Source organism: Struthio camelus, chromosome 3 (genome assembly GCF_040807025.1).
Source record: "Struthio camelus isolate bStrCam1 chromosome 3, bStrCam1.hap1, whole genome shotgun sequence".
Lineage (NCBI taxonomy): Eukaryota > Metazoa > Chordata > Aves > Struthioniformes > Struthionidae > Struthio > Struthio camelus.
The window spans coordinates 129,556,515-129,577,895 of NC_090944.1; the positions used below are offsets into that span (position 1 = coordinate 129,556,515).

General features: G+C 38.6%; 1 protein-coding gene across 18 annotated transcripts in view; it reads right to left on the bottom strand.

Moving 5' to 3' along the window:
- The window catches only part of PLCB4 (phospholipase C beta 4), a 222,591-nt gene that overhangs the window by 46,396 nt on the left and 154,814 nt on the right, over nt 1–21,381 (bottom strand). For 13 of the 18 annotated variants that reach the window (XR_011140503.1, XM_068940303.1, XM_068940290.1 and 10 more), the window contains 13 exons: nt 19,470–19,578; nt 17,427–17,637; nt 16,719–16,812; nt 16,037–16,116; nt 15,504–15,588; nt 12,756–12,846; nt 11,738–11,833; nt 10,133–10,233; nt 8,390–8,425; nt 5,227–5,380; nt 4,502–4,586; nt 4,159–4,283; nt 2,116–2,167 (listed from right to left, as the gene is read on the bottom strand). Coding sequence is in view for 17 of the 18 variants with exons in the window: in XM_068940303.1 (XP_068796404.1) it covers nt 2,116–2,167; nt 4,159–4,283; nt 4,502–4,586; nt 5,227–5,380; nt 8,390–8,425; nt 10,133–10,233; nt 11,738–11,833; nt 12,756–12,846; nt 15,504–15,588; nt 16,037–16,116; nt 16,719–16,812; nt 17,427–17,637; nt 19,470–19,578 (1,319 nt within the window). In the remaining variant the exon portion in view is untranslated. The remainder of the gene's footprint in view (nt 1–2,115; nt 2,168–4,158; nt 4,284–4,501; nt 4,587–5,226; nt 5,381–8,389; nt 8,426–10,132; nt 10,234–11,737; nt 11,834–12,755; nt 12,847–15,503; nt 15,589–16,036; nt 16,117–16,718; nt 16,813–17,426; nt 17,638–19,469; nt 19,579–21,381) is intronic. The other 5 variants (XM_068940304.1, XM_068940298.1, XM_068940305.1 and 2 more) reach the window with 3 other exon arrangements.

Sequence of the window (21,381 nt, forward strand, 5' to 3'; positions counted from 1 at the left end):
TTTCAAAATGAACATAAATGTAAAATAATCAAAAACATTTTAAAATAATGGAGTATACTTTAAAAATACAGTGAGTTACCACCTAATAAAAATAAGATGCTCTCATTTACTCCAATTCTTTAACGCTTTTGAAAAATACAAAGGACCTATTCAATTTCGTTTTAAATGAAGCAGTTCCATAGAGCCAAGATTCATACAATAACTTTCAGCTTGAATCTAATTTTTTCATCTCAGTTATAAAACCTTGGGGAGAATGACTGATAATGTTAGTACTGTCAGACTGTTAATTATAGTAGCGTGAAAGGTACGACCATAATAACACTTGCAATACATCCCTGAGGACTATACACTGGATCAGCATATCACTGAAGTTGATACGTGCACTGATGAATTAAAAAACAAGGATTCTGCCATCAAAATAAAACAGCAGCTGATCTACAGAAATGCTGCGCTTCATATGAAGTGAATTCTCTCCCAATGATGGAACAAAATGCCTAAGTGGAGTCATCCTGCTAATTCTGCAGCCCCAACAGACATCAGCTGCAAGCAGCTCATATTTTATCCACACTCCACTCTCTCTAGAGAAACACTGGACACAGCGTTATAAAGGCGTAGACAAAATTCAGAAAGAATTAAAAAAGCGATAGAAAAACTCCAGTGGAAAGAATCTCAATCCATTTTCTCCCTTTTTTTACATAACATTTGGTTTCTGTTTAGGAAAGTATATTCCTCAGGAAGTAATACTCATCCTTATCACACTATACATGCATGTTATTTTATAATCTTGTATTAATTTAAAGTACATTATGGGCAGAAGGAAATTATCAGAAATGTTCTCAGCCCGTAATTTAGGCCTGTTGAAATCAACAGTGCTCTCATGCTGTACGAGTAGCTCTATCTGGTTTCATCAGCATGCAACCTGTGTATTAGAGAAAGGAGTAGTACAGACAGAAAGAAATATAATTTTTATTTTCATTGTCCTAAGTGCTATGTCTCTGACTAAACTAGTACCACATCTATTATGTATAGTAGCCAAATATTACCACTATATTACCATGCATTACCACTATATTACTGTAATATCAGAAGACTGATATAAGAACCAAGTAATTTGTTTGATAATGATGCCTGTGTTTTAGAGAATTAGGTAGGAGTAAACATATGGTCTTCCACCAGGCTTGTGGGTCAAAAACTCTGCCACATAAAGCATACTCTGCCACAAAAAAAAGAAGCTTTGTTTTCTTCTGTTTTCATTACTCAGGACTAGTATATAAGTAGTGGTTGGAGACGCCAACCAAAATGAGAGAGATTGCACCTTTGTCAAACAAAACAGCCTCTGTTTGAAGAGTTCATAACTGAAAGAAAGGCCTGGAGGGGCAGAGTACTATCGCCCATTCTGGGGAAGAGAAATTTTCTTAAGCTCCATCCACTTAGATTTCCTTTCTGATTTGCGTTAGTAAAGAAGTTATTTCTTTTTCAGGGTGAATTGCAGATTTTCATGTGTCTGGACTGCTACTTCCTACAATTCATCAAACTTTCTCTGTCTAGCCTATCAAAGTATAAACTCAACATTTGAGAATTAGCTGTGAGCATTGCTTGAGAATCCCTAGTGATGCAGAAGTAAGGAGTGAGAACTTGGAGAGATGAAACACTTCAGCGTTCTCTGTGCAATCTGCTCTCCATCTGAAGTACAAAGATAAGAAAAAAAAAAAAATGTTCCCCATGAACTAAAACTCAACCTGCCCAAGTAAATTTGACTATTCTGTGAACTGTGCAACTAATCTCCGTACTAAGTTGCATCCTCAAAAAAAGATTCAAAACAGAAGCTGAAGATGGATTTAAGTAACTCTGTGTATATGGAATTCATGATCTTCTCCATAATTTGCACACAAAGCCTCTTCTATCTCATTTTAAAAAACAGGCATAATTAAAAAGCATATTCATTACAATACCTCCTTCTAGGGGATAATTCTCCCTGAATTCTGCTAATTTCTACTCTCCACCAAGCATCTCATTCTTCTTTTGTAACACATAATTAATAGTGACAATATTTTATTAAAGCCGTAGTAAAGGATTCTGATACACAGTGACAACAGTTTAAATCACATCACTCACCCGCATGACCCATTATATTCAAATTTTCCTTGATTCAATTGCATTGCTAAATCTGTCAAGAGAGAAAAAAAATAGCATCTTTCCTTCTGAATAATGCCTATCATGATCTTTCTTAGAAAGAAAATAAAACTGTTTGTCCAGAACAACTAGTTTAAATGGAAATTAAATTTAATGCATATAAAACACACACACTCGCACAGACACACACATTTATATATCTAAGAAAAAAAAAGAAGCAAGAGGCAAACTTCTGTATCCTCACGGTAGTAACAGCTGTACCAACCAAGCTGAAGTCTAAGCCGTGCTTCAAAAACAATCTCTCCCTGAATCCAAACACATCCTGTAGGCAGAGGAGCATCAGACTGTGGTCATACAGGTGCCTAGGACAGGATTCCTCTCCTCTAACTTTTGAGATCTATAGTAGAGATATCTCCATTTAAGCCAGTGATCTAGAATTGCTTTAAAAAATGGAGGGATACAGCTACTTTTAACAGCACAATTAATCGCGTTCTAAGGCTGACATCTAAAACAGACTAGATGAATCACATCCGAGAAGTGTGTATTTCTCTCTAATGACTGTAGACAACTACCTCTGATGAAGATGTCCGTATCCTGATATCTTAAAGAAGGTGAGATGAATCTTGCACCGGGTTTCTAGGGGCCTATTTCCATGAAACACCGCAAGAGACCACAGAGGTCACAACAGCGTTGCTTAATTTCAAAATTTAGAGCTTCTGAGTTTCATTCGATACATTATCATGGCACTTGTCTACAAAGATAGCAAGCACATAATAGCCCCCTTCCCCCCAAAACCCCAAACCCAGCAAACAATCTTTTCCTGCAGGTTTCCAGTGGCATCAGAATACGACATCCTGACTTTAATGATAACACAGGTCTTCTCTTGCCCATGAACTCTGCCTTCGAAAGTGCAAATATCTTTTCTATATGTGCTCTGTTACACTAAACATAAGATTCTGAATACTCTTATAATGGTTATTATTCTTTCTTGGCAGCTTTACAGCAGCCTTAACTTTATTTCCTCAGCTATTCTTAAGCCTGCCAGCAAAGCTGGATCATAGAAGACTACCACAGGAAGGTTGCTCATTTCCACTTACACAGGAAGCAACATTATTGTGCAATACAAAGGGGTTGAGAATGACATGCATTGGGCAGAGGCAGCGCTGGGAGAACACTGAAGCTGGCATTTCTGCTCCAGTGTCCACATCACGTCCAGTGGAGCAGTTTACAAGCAGCGTGCTCCAGTACAGCCTTCTCTTGCCTTCTTGGCTAGAAATCAGCGGTGGCAGGGGCGCAGAGCTTTGCAGGAGAGAACTCGGGGTATGCTCTTAGGAATGTCAGTAGTACCAAAGACAACATTGAGGGGAAAGAAAAAGAACGGTACTATCACAGCTAGAAAAAGAAAATGGAATAACTGGTCTGTCACATATATTGTTGAAGACATTCCTAGATTCATTTAAAAAAAAAAAAAAAGTTACACTCTCACCTTCATTTAACAGGGACAGTAGATCTCCCTTCAGTTTATGCCACAGAGAATCATTTACACTCCCTGACATCGTTACATAAGATGGATTCTTGTATCCCATTCCCTGATGCTAAAGGTGTTACTTTTACACTTGACAATAACTGATCTAGAAATGTTTTGGCACACAGTTTGTACTTTTTACATTTGCACATTCCTTCGTTGTTACTTTGGAGAAATTCACTCGGCCGTGGCAAAGCTGTCTCTTGCAAAAACAATATTTTCCCTACAATTAATATTTTTATTAGTAACATTATCATTTATGTGAGAAGTTACAGTACTCTGTCAATTATTTTTCCATGAAAGGAGACTGAATTTTTGTGCTATACACGGCTTTTTTATTGCTCCTTTTCTTACGCTTCCATAATTCCCTCCGCACTATATTATTTAGCCATATGTCTTATTTCCTCAAAAAATGCCAGAAGCAAAACCAAGGCATCTGTCTGAGAGTTACTGCCCAAGCCATTCTTTAGAATTTAGGTTCACTGGTCGTTGCTGCTTACCTGGGGTCTGATAGTTCAGTGAGACCATCTGGCAGCCAGCGTTCCAGAAAATTTGAGGCATGTAATTACTGGAATCCACTCGGCCTCCCTTTGGGTATATCCGACTCATTTGTCGTTTATTATAACTGTACAATTCGTTAAAGAAAACGAAATAGAAACAACATAGAAATGTACTGTTGTATCCTCTTATTTTCAATATTTCTTACATTACTCCTTACTATTCCTTACCTTACTAGCTACCTTCTTTGTTCCACTATAGACAAGGAACATCATAAGTGAAGTGGACATTTGTTGTTTATTTATACCATTAATAGAGAATTGCCACCAACAGTTAAAAGGATACTTTACAAACTCAATTGCATGGGTCTTCAAATACCCTAGCCCAACTGACTCATTGAAAGAGGACATGTTATGGTGAATATTGCGTTCTAGGAAAGAAAAGACATTTTAAAATGCTGTTGTAATGATGCACCAAAATTCACAATCATGCACTATACATAATAGCAGGATATACTATTCAACGAAGTACTGCAAATACTGGTTTGTTTCCCCGTTATCTGTCATCCATATAATCAAATTATACTGAAGATAAATCTAGTGATATTCCTGACTTGTCTTATTCTTTCACTTCCCAGGAAAATCAACAAAACTTTCATTTTTTGCGTAGAAAAAAACTATGATTCCGAGCCTGCACAGAGTTGCTAGATAACACGAAACAACATGAAAAATGTTCTAGTATGCAATGTGAAAGCATAAGCTAACTGCTGACCTTTGCAGCGGTCATGCTTACCTTACTTTAATGAAAAACAAACTAAAAAAGGCAGTGTAGTCAGAAAGGCCTAGAGAATACAATCACTTTCAACAACTTCATATTCCCCCAGTAATTTAGTGACTCCATGTGGATGACCAACGGAATAACAAGCTAACTTTATATTTAAGGAAACAAATATCTTTAAGTATATAGATGAAAGTCATTAAACTATTAAAATCTTACATTTCTAAACTCTGGAAACAGAGAGATTAAAAACTACTTAAAATAAGCAGACAAATACTTTTATTTCATTCAACCTTTTATGTTACCTTCTGCTACATCGAAACCTTGAAATTTTACAGGCTGAGCATAGTTGACCATTGTTGATAAATATGGATGTATATTGGTTGTGGCACCTACATATTTGTAAGATGCCATCCATGCCTGTTCATCTTCAACAGTTACTAAACCCTGAAAAAACATTTAAAAGAATAATCACTATTTGTGTGTGCGAATGTTATTGTTGGAAGTTCCAATGCGACATAAAATTACACCCAGAAAGTTAATATTATATTATATTATATCTGCAGAAAGTTAAAATAAATGCAAAATAATACAAGAAAAATGGGAATTTAATGTCACAAATTAAGAACTATTTTCTTATGGATATATGCACCAAACACTCACGTTACAGGATGCATGCAAGAGGAATGATGACAGAAGAGATCCTAAGTAGTGAGTAAATGTTATATGATGTTAGCAATGCAACTTTGAGATAAAAGATAAATGTTAAAATGGACTGAACAATGCTGTGAGACAGTGATCTTTGTGAAGCGAATCCTGAGAACTGAAATCTAACACACATTTTCTGATAGCAACTGTGGGGACAGTACACACTTTGCACTGAGTACAACTTTGTCAACATCAAAACACAAATGGATTCAACTGGCAATCTTTACTAATGAAAGCGAACTGAAATACAGGGATTGCAACCTTCATTGGACTGATAGATGTCACAAAACCCAAAAGAGGAAGGCTATCAAGTTTATATCCCTGGCCACTTAGAACGATAAAATTTGACTCCATCATTCACATAGGGATGCACTACATTTATAAGAGCCTGTAGAAAATTTTTGCAATTCATCTGATCTGCTAGAAACACACAATATGAAGCACTTCTGTGGATCTATTGTCCAACTTTTTCCTTTCCTTAAATCAGTTAGAAACATATTCTTTGCATTTAAAAAAGGAAAGAAAAAAGACAGACCTCTGTCAATTTAAGCAAACCCAGCAAGGCTTCCAGTTCACAGCACTTTTCCCATGAACTTGTTTCCATTTTTCTCTTACTGGTAAATATTTTATTTGGCCTGCACCAACTCCCCAAAAAAGTGCCAAAGCCAAAATAACTCTTCTTTTACAGGGCCACTAGTCATTAGATAGTCCTAAACAAGACCTCTACTGAAATCGCTAGACCTGATTTGTCTGTTAGGACTCTCACATGACCCACTGTATGAATGAGAAAAAAACACCCCCCAAAATCTAACCTTCTCTACGCAGACAGTGTACTTCTCCAAAGAAGTAGTAAGTATCTTCAAAAACACTCTTACAAGTCAGCTTTTTATTTTCAGAATGCAATAAACGTTTGTCTGAAAGTTCTTCTCCATTACTGTCTCAGGAAACCATAAATAACTGCAAGCCTGGCAAAGTTCTTTTTCAGGCAATGAGCCTCAGCATGTGCAACAGCATTAAAGCAAGGAAGAACCACCTATTTCACAGCACTTGCACTACTGCAACTCATTTACTCATGAGATGAGAAAAAGAAATGTGAATCTACTTGCCAGTATTATGGGTATGTACATGTACCTGCTGACACATGTTTAAGAAAATGAATTACATGTGAAATGAAACAATTTACACCCTGATACGATAAGACTAATACAGCCAATGATAGGAGAATGAGAAGAAATACCGCTCTCCTCCTCTTACTTCAGGTATCCCCATAACCGGAACACAGTCTAACCTCTGAGTACTTACAGTGACAAGGAACGGCATTGGCTCATATCTATTGATTGCCTGGAACAGTTTAGTTACCCGAAGGAGACCAGGTGTTTATAGCTTTATTTGCATTTTAGACTGAATCAAACTTCCAGTGGCTTGTAAAATCAGACTGATAATTTTAATGCTGTTCACTGGGACCCAACTCAACTGTTTCTCTGGAATTCACATACTGAGGATTCACAAATTTGTCCCCTAAATATGCCAAACACCAGTATCCTTTTATTACTAGAGTATAGGCATTTTTTTGTTAGTAGGTCATTTTTTGCTAATAAAGTTTAGATAAAATTAAGGCCAGAGTTCTTCAAAGTAACTAGTTATTTTCAATGTCTCCATTTTTGGAAGGGCACTATTTAGGAAGAATTGACCATCCATCTTGTAAAAAGGGACTTTAATGTGTCTCCTGCTGCCTGCTTAGAACTGCTAACCACATTTTACTATTTGGACCCTTAAATGTCTGAGTAACGAATCGCAGTGAAAAGAAAGTCAAAGAGGATTATGTACGCCTAAGTGTCAGACAACAGCACCCTGCAGACTACAGCTGTATACTAGCTCCATGGCAATGCTCTAAGACAATCTGTTGATCATTACATTTAAATTATTTACCTACTGACACATAATTTTTAGAGTTAAAGGACTATTCTCGTCACACTGTTCACATCAAAGGATTCAGGACTTTAAAACTATGAATTAGGAAGGGGCAGGATGAGACATTTCTTAAAGCCTACCGAGATGAAGGAATGGTTATAACAGCACATCCTTTTTAGGGCTAGAGGAAACAATGGGGGAAAGCTGTTGAGAGCTATGTTTTTCCACTCTACCTCCTCTCCCCACTCGTCCCCAAGAAAAGAAGCAGAACCCCCTTAGAAAACAAAATAGACTGAAACAAAGTGCGGTTAGGAACAGGAGCAGTTTTAATGAGAGAAGAGAAGGAAGGAGAAGAGTGAAAGGAGGGGAAGAGTCTAACAAGGGATTCTTGGGAGAAGATAAACGCAGAAGTCCCAAAGGAAAGGAAAAAGAAGAAAAAGAAAGAGGAAAACAAAGTGCAGGTAAGGTAAGGGAAGTGGAAAAAAGAAACAGGGATAATACATCTCAGCACCTCTCAAGGGACTGCCCTTTCCCAGTGCATGACATGTAAAGGTAGGTACCTGCACTGAGATCAGACACTTCTAAGCTGGGACAAGCCATGCACTCCTGTCTGTCCCCAACTTAGTGCTGAGTTCTGACAGCCCTAACCCTGGTATAAAAGGGCAGCAGAAGAAGAAACCCTACAGGAGAAAAGGAGGCAAAGTGACTTTCAAAAATATTCTGTAGGTGCAATGAAACCGTGCATAAAATTGTTAAATCACTAAGAATGCATGGTAAGTAATATGTACGTTTATATATAAAGCAATAAAACAAACTATGTAACATCCTATGTGTCACCTTTTTATTGTTTTCTTGCTCAGAATCTTCAACAGCCTAAGGGAAAAAAATATATATATATTACCCAAAGAAAACGTAGTATGAAACACTCATAAGTAAGGCAAAAAAAAAATCCTCAAAAAGTTAATGTATTTAGCAAAAAAGTATAACCTCTTCCACTTTCCTGTGTGGCTCATCTGTCACATAAATTTGCAAAAAGTCGCAGTATCTTTCAAATGTGGGCACACAAGATATGATATTCAACCATTGGCCAGCGGTGGGAATAGGAGGGAGGATGCTAAATGGTGAAGTCCGAACTAATGCAATCACTAGATGCAGGGGACAGTAAGTTTCAGAAAAGAATGAGAGAATGACACACCCAGAGAACATGAAGGATCATCTGGATATGCAGGCTGTCCAGACTCTGAAAACTTAAGGGTTAAGACTGCTGTAAACTGTGCTTTAAATGTCCACATTTGGAAAAGGCCTGTCTCAAGATGTTACCTGCAATGGGTAAGTGAGCCTCCCTGCTGTCTGCCTCCAATTACAAGCTGTCACTACTCAGAATCTCAGACAGATAAATGGTGACTTGGCACTGAATGTACATATCTAAACAATAAGGATCAAGTTACTGATCAGCAAAGAAGCAAAGAAATTACCCAAGGGCATATGCTAAGGATGACTGACTAAACTGCAAAAAAAAAAAAAAAAAAAAAAAAAAGGTTAAGGTAGTTAAGGACCTGCTGATTTGGTAAGTGAAATTAGCCCAAGAGCAAACAAGTTAAACAACAGTTCAGTGGGAGGATCCATAAAAGTCTTGAAGAAGCAAGGATGCAGACTGAAAGACAACCCAAGCAGGCAGGTCTGATGTCTCTGGGACACCGCTAAAGAGAGACATACCCTCTCTCCCCTGTTGATACTTCCATCTGGAATAAGATCCAAAGGTAGCCAGGCAGGAGAGAAGTGGCCACAAACGCTTGAGTGACAAGAGAATATGATCTGATAAAGTACCTCAGCACCTGAATGTTTTTTTCTGTAGTGAGCAGCTCTAATGCCTTCAGTGCCAGAGTAGGCTTAGCTTTGAATTCCAGTGTCCTCTATCTAATTACTGTCAAGTGCTATAACAAGTAATATTCTGTCACTGAGCACAGACTGATAAACTGTACTAAATCAAATACCAGTAGAATAAAAAGCACTCTTATCCTGTCTGTCAGCTCGCTCCCTGGTATAGATAGCCCCATTGTCATACTGCCCCAAGCAGGAATGATCTTCCTACTTTGCCTGTCTTGCTGCAGGTGGAAAGGAGAATCTACCCTAAGAGTTAACCAATAAGGAATGACCCAGGGAATCCCTATAATGAAGACACAGGATAAAGCTTTGCAAGGAAGCATTACCGAGTGAGGAAACTGATATCCTCCCCACATTAAAGCTCTGAAATGGTGATGCAAAGTAAAATATCAGAGACAGGATTGCAGGAAATTGCTAGCAGCCTTTTATTATCTTTTCTGGTGAGAACCTCCACTTCTTGTGCACTGTCTTCCTACATACTAATTCCATTTCCACAATGAGTATTCTACCTGAACAAGCAGAGAGCTATTTTGGGCTATAAAATTCTGTGTTCTCACGAATCTAGGGTAAAGAATTCAGTGAAGAGCTTGCATTCAGCTCTTCTGACAACATGTGATGCTTCCACAAAATGGAACGTCTTTTACACCTATCTCCGTGGAAAGCTTCCAAGGAAATACAAATAAGAAGCAATCCCACCTTTTTGACACTGATGGCAACGGCTTCTTTTTGACAGTAATCATCTGCAGAAAGGTCACTTCCGAATTTGTACTCTGGATGTGCTTCTTCTTCCTGGTCAGCTGCACAGAAAAGAAAGATTAGTGCAAAAAACAGAGAGGCTGCTGTTCTGGTGTGTGAGACGAAACATATGACAGACAAGTGCACAGGTTTGGTTTGGATGATTTTTTAAATAGAAGGAAAATCTAGGGCATTAGGTTTCCAAGCATTAGCAGTAAACTACAGCCAAGGCCTGAGATTCTTAGGGCTTTATAATGGTTAGTAAGAGAGACTTTTTTTAGTGTATTTCTGAAGGAATCATTAATATGCTTAGCAAAATTGTAAAAACGCATAGGATTGGGGAAATAAACAAGAAATGAAGATGAGTTCTTTAAACAAAGATGTAAAAAGTTGCTAATGTCCAGATTTCTAATGTGTGTTTTTAAGAGTTTCCTCACACATCCCTATTACAGAGGATACTTTAAATTTATTTTTAAGGTCATTTCCATAACAAATTACGAGTTCTTAAAGGAGACAATAAGGCCTTTCACAAAACTAAAATCATTAAGTATATAATTTGTTAGGATTTAAATAATAATTTTAAAAAATACTTATTTGAGCCTCTTGGTAGTCTAGCATGTAATTAATAATGCAACACAATAGTAGCACTATTAGAACTAATCATTTCAAGTGGGACTCAGCCTGCCAAACAGCATGTCCTCTGTGTTCCTGGATCATCTGAAGAAAGATACTGAGAGGCCCATCCAAAAAAATCCTTGTGCTTCAGTCTTCTTCAGCATTGCAAGAACGGACAACAGATTTGGATCATAAAGAGTATCTATCCCAAGGACTTCTACTGACTGCAATGGCAGCAGCTTCCCGATATGAAGAAATCAAGGACCAAGGGGTAGGCTATAGCTCGGACATTCAGTATAAAATGGGTCACAGACCAGTACCTCGGGACAGACGCTTGCAGGCGCTGTATGATTCACCTCATCTGAAGGTGGAAATCTAAAACAGGCCATGTGAATCACATCGTGGAAATGCCTATTTTTCTCTGTTGGCCATAAACACATTTCATATCAGTGGCTCAGATCTAGATGCTTACACCAGTAATATCTGAACTTTAGCACAAAAAATCGTATCGCTGATGTTATCCATATAGAGCACAATGCAGTAGTCCAATCTGATGTTGACACAGGCATTAAAAATAGTGACAAAATCTGTTTCCAAAGCAAATATCACAGCCTCCCAGTCACGTACACACATACCCACAGAGTGAAAATCTGACTGCTACAATATAATTTTCGAAAAATAAGTTTAAAAACTACCTCTAGGACCATCACCTGAGCTGTGTTCAATGCTCAACATGCCAACCACATATTGCCACAGAGCCAGAAGCAGTTATGGCATCTATCTGAGATGAGATGGTGGGGCTGGAAGTCTGCACCGAGCCCACACTTACTGCTGCCGCCACACACCACGCATGTGGTTTGCATGGGTAACATACGCGTGCTAGTTGCTGATGCTGGCCCACTGTTTTACAATATGCAATGCTCTGAGAGCGATTCTCTGTGAAATCCTCACCACTTTCTGTTTCTTCTTCATTATCATCCTCTAGGATATTTACAGGGGCAGCTGTTTCGCCAGCCTCCATCATCTTTTTCAGAGCATCTAGCTGTTCTGTTTATAAGAAAAAGAAAAGAAATCAGTCAGGTCATAAACAGTTCATAGCAAAATGAAATAAATGAAAACAAACATAAGTAACACTCTGATTCTGAGGTCTACTTTTATTTAATGGGAACTCCAAGATTAAGCTGTCGTCAGCATCAAAATTTTACAGAGTAAGAGTGTCATTAGACATGAACTGTTGCTAGTTCTGAAAAGCTGTCAATAAGAGCTGTATCCAAAGCTCACTGAAGTTAAGGAAAGCACCTCCACAGACTTCAAAGGCCTTTGGAGGTAATATAGTATTTCTTGAAAGAATAAGCAGACAAATATCTCTTCTGTGGTTGATCTATGCCCCATATTCAAACGGAGGCAGACACCTTGGATTTTCAAATGTGTTGCCGTGTGTACTTCAGTCAGACAGTATGAACACAATCAGTGTAACACTGAAGTCAGTAGAAGGTTTGCATGCTTATTTTTGGCAGAAGAAGTTTATCACTACGGCCATACTGGAAACTAAGATAACATTATTATTACTGAAAGAAGATAAATATCAGAACTGGCAATAATAGCAAGAAGAGCAATTTGAAATTCCATTTCATTTTTTGCTTATCCTGGAAAAACACACCAATGTAAACATATCACTGTGGGCAGAATTTACAAGAGATTACATCTGTTATATTTTAGTTTGAACAGCAATCTGATAAGGTCCCAGGATTACATTTCTAGGTCTATCTATGCTACACGCTGATATCAAGGCCCAGACTCCAGCATTCATATGAAACGCAACGGCAAACAAAGTGTCATTTACATACAATTCATAACACATATTCTTCAACATTGAAATGTAGCAATTTGGAAAGTTTAGTAAAAATAAAGTGCATTCATCTCAAGTCTGGACTTTTATTTAATTTAATACTTGACAAGCTTTACTTACTTTTTTCTACTTCAGGTTTCAGCCTTTTATTCTTTATGAGAATCTTTCTTCTGAGGTCATTAGGAGAAGGCAAGGCTTTACCTGGATCAAGCTGTAAAATAATTAATAAAAAAGGCTTAATAACAGCTATTGGACCTCTCTGTATCCCTGTTTTGGGCTTCGACTTCAGGACAGCAATGGTACAGGGCAGTGAGCAAGCAGTGCCACCTCAGGAACAACCCCGGGAGGCAGTGTGCCTGGAGTTTTATAACCTCCTCTGCTCTTCCCTATTGCATGGGAAAGCTGTGTTCAGGTAACTGTTGCCAGCTGAAATCAGCACACTGCTCTCCAGCCTATGCCATCCTCAGCTGCACTGATCAAAATGTCTTCTGTTGTCTCCTGCCTAGCAGGGGGCATGGATGTGGCCTGCAACTCTTCATCAGAGGACTTCCTGCTTTCCCCGTCTCCCTGTGCCCGACACATACTCCAAGTCACAGTTTAGCCTTTTAGCCTTTTATGATTTGATCTCTAAATAACTCACCTTCTATAGTCCCTTCATGCTGTAATAACACAAGCAAGGCAGCCCACACATACTTACAGAGTAAAAATGGGCTGGCACTGGTTAATGGAAAACTCTACCCAGTTCTTAGTTAAGTGATGAGGACTGTTTTTTGCAGTAGGGCTACAGGGTCATGTCTTCAGTATTTGTAAAAGGCACTAAATGGCAAATCTCACATACACGGTAAGTGTATTACTAAAAGGTTTGTTCCAGTTTGGGGAAGGAGAAAAATATTATTGAGAAAAGGGAAAAAGTATGAAACCCTCTGAGCTAAGCTTCATCACATCACTCTGAGGCTCAGAAACAGATTTTGGGGTACTGTATGTAGCACCCTCTCCAGCTTAGACCTTCTAAGGACACTATGTAGGGAGTTGCTGTTATAATGGACTATGGTTCCCAGTGAAGCATGAGTGATGTGGGACTAGATGATATTGTCAGGACTAGCAAAAATTATTAGAAGAAATACTGAGATACTCTTATCCTTAAATCCAACTCTCTGAGCTAGGCAGAAGCAGAATTCTGGAGGAAGAAACAGAAGAACCAATCATCGCAACCTGAAACCCAAGTGCAAGAAGCAGAGACGACAAACACCAACCAAGGCAAAAAAAAATCCCTAAAACCAAAACCAAATCAAACCAAAAAACAAACAAAAAATCCCAAACAACAACAACAAAAACCCCTGCCACAATAATGGGTGCAAACCTCCTTGCAGAAGGGTATTAATTAACTATTACCACCAGGCTAGCTCAGCAGCGGGAGTTTTGGCTTGCTCACTGATGACAGCGTACACATTGAGCAACTGCTCCTCAGATCACTTATGTTTAGTTCCACTAGATGTCAGTGCCGCAGACATCATTTATCTCTAGGCCTCCAGGATGCTAGTCAGCATCCCCAAGCATAGGGTAGAGCCATTTGGACAAATATTTGCTTTCATTTAAAAAACAAATGCACTTCAACCACTGTCATGTCTCTCTTAAGGTCTGTCCTCCTCAGTCAGTCGAGGCACCAGGAAACAAGTGCTCCTGAAATACGTATTCCAAGTTTCCCTGGATGTCTTTGCAACGTTTGCTTTGCTGGGGGCTGAGGACTGAATGAACCCATGAGGAGATACGGAGACAAAATGCAGAAGGGAGCACAGGCAGCTGAAGCTAAATACGAAAGCCTGAGGTAGCAGCACTGTAGCCTTTGACTGGCTCTATTCTAGGCTTGCCTAAAGCTGCTGGAAGCAAGTTGTTTGTGAAGAGCATGGCAAGGTATTACGGATGACACAGGGGAACATAGGGAAATACTACGGTTTTTTTCCTCTAGGTTGTACCTTTCAGGGTGACAACCTGATTTTCTCCCAGCCTTAAGTGTTTCTGTCTCTGCCACACACAAAGGAAGCCAAAAAAGCACAGCCCTGAAGATGCCGATGCCAGGAGGCCACTTTGCAGGGGCTCACAGGGTCAGGAGCCGAGAGGTCAGGCAGAGTCCTCTTTGCCATGGTCTCCCACAGCACTGAAGGGCAGCTTGTTCACTGTTTGGGTGGCTGCTGGCACAGGAAGTGAGCAATTTGTTCACGGGACTAAGAAAGGCCTGGAGGTGTAGCTGCAAGCGCTGGATAACAAGATATTAAGCCTCAAATATTGTGTTTGTGGAGGAGTGTCTGTTGTTATCTCCTGCTGTGCAGGAGAGTGAAGTGCATGCAGATTACAGTGCACTTGATAGCCTAAATGAGACTGCAGGGAACTCTTTGTGCTTAATTTAATTCTTAATGGAGTAGTGGGGGCTACCTAGCCTGCTGAGCCTGATCTAGAGTGTGAAGCATGCAAAGTGCAGCTGAAACAAGAGGTACTGCGTCCTCCTCAGATGAGACCATGCAATTTATAATTAATTGTTTGTCAACAGTGACTGGCAATTTCAGAGTTACATATGACCAACAAATACAATGTATGTGGTGTATTTTATATAGGAGCTGATATTACGTCACACATCAAGGGGATGGAGCTCCCCAGGCTGCTCGCCCAAGCCCTGCACAGAAAAGATTAAACAAACCAGATAAGGACAAGTTTGTATCAAAAAGTGGAGACACCCAAAATCGCTAGTCATTTTTAAAAGCACAGGACTGGAACTGAACAGCATTCCCACAGTAGGTTATGTAATCCCAGTTTATCATCTCTATCAAATACAGCTAATATAAAAAATAGAAACACAGGCAGAAAACAACATACTGGATGGGTTTCCAGAGGCTGCTTCAACAGGAGATCTCCAAAAAGATCTTCACAGTATTTTGACATCTTGTACTGTTGATATTTGCTGGAAAATATGACATCGGTTAACTTTTTAAGAAATCGCTCTTACTCAGCAAAAGAGAATAACAGTAAACTAATGTAGGCATCCCAAATTATACACTGCCCACTTTCTCTCAGTTGAAAGCTATTATTTTACCGTAAACAAACTGTCAGTAAAAATCTATTATCTGACACACATGAATTTATATTAAAGATCAAGAAAGCAGATGAACCACACAGCTAATGGAACGTTCAAATACACTTCACAGCTTTACCACAGATAAAAATATTGCCTTTATTAGGCCAGCTAAAGCTTGACTAGGATATTAAAGTACAGTCTCTTCCAAGTGAGATCCAATATATCTGCACACCCCTATACAGTTTTCAAATACTCTCAAACTGTAGTATTTTTGAGCATATCATCTTTCTCATCCACCGCACTATTAAAAATAAAAAAGGGATACACTGTATACCTGCAGTGATTTTCAAATGAAAGAATGACAGGATACTCTGACGTAACAAATGCTGTTTCCTTAATGGCTTGAATTACGTCCTTTAAAATGCAACAACAGGATTCAAATTAGAACAGATCAAATTACAATCGTAATGAAAGCGATTTTTTTCTCTGTCCTACAGCCTACCCTGAGAAACAAAGAGCTAAATTTCACATGTGCCAAATGAAATCAGAACAGGAACAAAATGAATGCTCATTCTTCTCTACATCCCCCAGCGACCCAGATTCAGTGCCCCACAGTGCTCACTGCACTTCCAGCAAAGACGGCTGCTCCACTCAGAACCCATCAGAGCTAGCCCCGTATCTGCCATCTCATCTTGCCAGGAAGGATTTCAAGTCCAAGTGTAACTCCTACATCTCCAGGCTGCTTCCACAGCTAAAAACTTTGCAGGCAGCAGAGAAGATTTTTATTCTGTTGTGCAAAGAGCTATAGGATGTGAAAAAGGGGTGTATGACACAAGGCAGAAAAGAGCCTTAAGATTTGGGAACAAGAAGCCATATCGATGACATCTGTCAGTCTGTGGCAAGGGAGTAGCAGCTGGGTGCAGAGAAGAGGAGGGTGTCCTGCACTGATTCTTGTCCTGGGGAGTAGGACAAGACTTATTTGGGCTTACTTTCAGATGTAGTGGTCAGACATTTACCTTGAAAAGAATATCTGTACACATTGCTTTTCCATGCGTTATTATTGGTTCTTGGTCTTCACCTTTTCCATCCCAGCAGTCCAGCTCAACGCATCTAAATATCCAAGAAAAATTGTATCAGCTTTCTTAGTGTTTCATTACAAGCAAGCTACTCAGGACAATTTCTGATCAGTGATGTTCAGGAGCAGGAGTTACAAAGCAATTTTAGGCATAACGTAATTCCTTTTAAAATACACCTGTGTAATTTCAGACTGCTTTTATAACTTTGGATATACTACCCTAAATACAGTATGTATGGGAGAACATATTCACACTTGAGCATCTTAGTACTCATTGTTTATTCTCTTCCATGGTTAACTGTAACTTTACAGTATGTCAAGAACTTAAGCAGGAAATCATAAACTGATTCTCATTCACACATAAACTTCTGAATTAAAAGGTAGAAAACCCTCTCAAACTCTTCAGTTTTCATTTTGAGATCAAACTTCTGTTGTCTTTATCACAACCCATCTCCCATCTGAAACCAATTCATACATTATCTTGCAGTGTTTTCTGTGGGAACAATAGTCCCTTAAATATGCATCTTTTCATTTACCACACTTTTTTATTTATACATTCAATTATGCAACATATTACTGCTAAGGAATGTTATGTAGATTTAATTTTTAAATTCACAAATACTAAAGACTATTATCTACTGCTTCCAACCTGCATCCAGCCAAAAGCACTTGTCTGTACATCTCCACTGAAGACTTCCCACCAAACTGCCTGCCTGTTAAGTATGTATTGTGGGAGGAACTGATGAAATAGTGAGCCAAAGGATGGTCCATTTCTTGATACAACTCCAAGCGGTCCAGGAAAACTGGGGCGTTTTCATCTGACATCAAGTATCTGCAAAATCCATCACTTGATATGAGACCTGGAAGGAAGGAAGAAAGTACAGGTAACTTAATATTAGCAATCTATACTGGGCATGAACCCTGCCAAAGCAGGAACCCTATCACAAAAGGTACATCTACACAAGCTTTTGCAAGCAAACAGAGGGTCCCTCTTCCAGTACTCAAGCTAATCAGCAACTGTGTCACCAGTGCAAAATCTGGCTACTAAGTTCCCAGAAAATAAGAACAGCTGTATCAGAAAAAATTAGAGTTCCATCTAGCTCAATATCCTGTCTCCAGCATTTATCAATAGTAGACCTAAGGAGTCAAGAGCATGGGAGCAAGGTAAGTATGTAGTGATGCATCCTCAGAATAGTCCAACAGTTTCAGACTCTGAGACTTTGTGAGCAAGAAATTGCGAGCTTGCATCTAATAGTCTTACACGGGATTTCTCCTTCCCTTCTGTTCAACATTTAGTCCTACGCTGACTGTGGCTACATTGCTGTTAATTTGCTTGCAGCACGCGTAGAGATTGTTCTCTGCTGGCAAAAACAAGTGAAGACGTACCTGAAGACGCTCATGTGTATTCATTTGCAAAGCATGGAAAATCTAAGATACTTCCAAGTTCATTGTTTGAAATACCTGCAGCCGTTTATTCCGTTACAAAGAAAAGCAAGCCATTCTCTTTGTGAACGTGGGACACTACATTAACTCAGGACAGAATTTGCCATATCTTTCTCTTACGTCCCTGTTACGTGCTTCATAAAGTATAAAAAAATGAAGGCATAAATTTCAATGGAAAAAAGGTAAGAGAATCAGTAACAGTACTGCAATACTAGTTTTTAAAGTGGCCAAGACGCTCAAAAAAGATGGGGGATAGGGAAGAAGGGATTACTCACACACAGTCATAGCAAAGAATAATTATCTGCCACTAATTTGGAAATTGCATTCCCTAAAGTCAAATACGGATGCTCAGCTATTGCTAAGACCCAGGTCACAGCACTAATTTTATTTTGTTTAAGATAACCTTCTCTCTTACACAGAGAACTCCAATAATCCTGCTTTTTATTTTGTTCATAGCCTTCTGAAAAATCCTGTAGTGGAGCTTAAGCTTTCTGGGCTTTGTGTCAGCCAAAGGTGAACTGCTCTGGAAAGTCTTACTCAGATCCTCTCAGCTGCTTCTGAGTTTTGGAAGAAGGTGAAAAAAGAAGGGAAAATGGAATTTCCAGCTTTAAAAGTGTTTTTATTTCGTTGATCACTGTGAACTTAAAAGTGGCAGCACAAAACGGATCTCAGATGATAAACAGTGAGTCTAGTGGAAAAAAGCCACAGCTGGGCAGGCATTCCAGGCAGACAATGGTTGCGGTCTGTAATCTTCTTGCTCAGAGACAGCATAACATCTGCAACGCACCCATGTAAAATATTCTGTTTTAAGCTAGGCTGCTGCCCTCAGGTAGTATACAGATCACAATATAAGAAGGCTAAATGAATATCCAGTGGAGAACGGGGTAATATTTTTTACACTATCTTTGTAGTCAGCCACATGTATGAGGCCCTGATGGTAGGAGTCCCCACATTATTCTCCATTTACTCAAGACCAGCCTTGCGCTAGCTTCCCCCGTTTTGTATTAGGACAGCTGTCTGTGTGGCTACGCCGTAACCTGGATCAGGGAATTAAACCTTCCGAAAAATCACCGATTTTGAGGAGGAGATGTTTTTCAGCACATCATGTTCCTGATCTATTTCCCTGGGTGGCCACACAAGCACTTGCCCGCTGACCACAAGGACTGTAAGCTCCTTTTTTAGAAGTCAGATGCTTTGTCGCCCAAATGCCTAAAGACCAACGATGTTAAATTTCCTCCCATTTGTTTACCTTTACTCTTCAAGTCTTCATCTGGCTCATATGTCTCAATTATCTGCATTGCTCTTTTTGTATCATAGAACGGAAATAAAATTTCATTCAGCCGAGGATCTCTCTGGTGCTAAGGTTAGAAAACAACAGAATTCAGCAAAACGATATAGTACACGGGTATCATCCAAGAGCATTTCATTACTGCAGATGAGAAAGAAAGAAGTGGACATTTAAAAAAAAACAAACAAACTAAAACTTACAGAATATCCAATGGTAGCTTTAGCATTAGACAGAAAACAAATCTAACTTATCTTTCATAAGAAAGCTAGGTAGTTTGAGTCTGTAAATATTTCCAAAGAGTCCAGTGTAATCTAACAACTGGTCTTACTGTTGCTTGTTCATGATAACAATGATTGCACATGGTATACGTGCCAATGAAAATGTTTAAAATAAATAGCTAAACTCTATTCTTCGTAAGTTCTCTCTCTTCTTCCTAATCATTTCTGTAGATCATGTAAACTGATAGACTTGACTGATGGCACTGTAATCACCTCCACAAAAATGCATATATTCCACAACATCTATAGCTAAAGTAAAATTTGGAAGCAGAATAAAGCTATACTATAAATACAGAATTTGAAACCTGAATTTAGAAATGTGCAATTATTGATTATTTGTGAATTATATAAACATTGTTCATGAACTATTCAAAAATCAGCTCAGGTTCTTAGAAGAAATATGCAAATCTTAAGAAACTTCACAGTATCTTCTATTCACAATAATTTAAGATATTGCGATTTCATAATACATGTAGTACTTAGATGTTCTAGATACAATTTAGCAGTCATTTCTAACATACTGCTAAAATTCAGAGTTCTTAAGGTTTCATTTGAGAGTGCACTGTGTAATATTTGGGTTTTTTTCATGTCAGATTAGAGCTGCACACTGTGTGCCTGATTCTCCATTAAAAAAAATTAAAAACAGAATTGAACTGAGTAGTGGCATGTAAGCAGATGCAATAAAATGTAAAGAAATAAATATGACCGTGAAAACACCCTTTTATCCCACTACGTGCAAAGTTTTCAAGCTGTAGTTTAAGCAGAATTCAGAATGTAACAGGCCATCCCCATTTTGGTCATCAATAATTTGGAGTGGACAGGATGGTATCCATATGGCTTGGCGCAGCACTAACAGCATTTGCTGCAATTTCTTACGTGTAAACATTTTGACTTTTTCTTTTCCAAGGAAAAAAACAATACCCAATTGAAAATAAGCAACTTAACTATTTTCTTCCAATCAATATTTTGGTGCTTTTGCTTGATTCATTTCAAGAAATTACAGCCAATGCCAATATAGTCATGCAAATAAGGAGGGATCTTTCAAGTAATGCTAATGACAGTCTGCAGCATCTGAAGTATAGCAGTTACATTCACTACAGATCAGCTATCTGAATATGTAAGTAAAACTCAGATGAAACATGAAATGAAAGCAGCTGGATGCAGGACATAACTTGCTAAGCACCACGCAACAGCAATACAAGTCTTGCACGCAACAATACAGTCTACTGTGACAAATGACAAGCTATACACCGTTAGTGAAAATATATCACTTCAAACAATTGTAAGAAAGAGGAAGGAAGGTTCTTTACTAAAGAGAACTCTTCCCCACTCTTTCTTCCGCAGATAATTGAAAGAAAACAGCAGAAAATAAATGGGATAACGCAAAAGTTTCCTCTTGGGAAACAGTGTCTTAGAATTACTGTCAGGAGCTCAGGGCAAGATATTCTTCTTACTGATTATTACACTCTATTTTTTTCATCTGAACAAAAGTATGTCTTTAGTTTAAAAAATAAACCAAATTTGACAATTGCTTAGGTGTGACTTAAAAAAAAAAAAAGAGAACGGAAAATTATTTAGGACCATCTCTTGAGGAA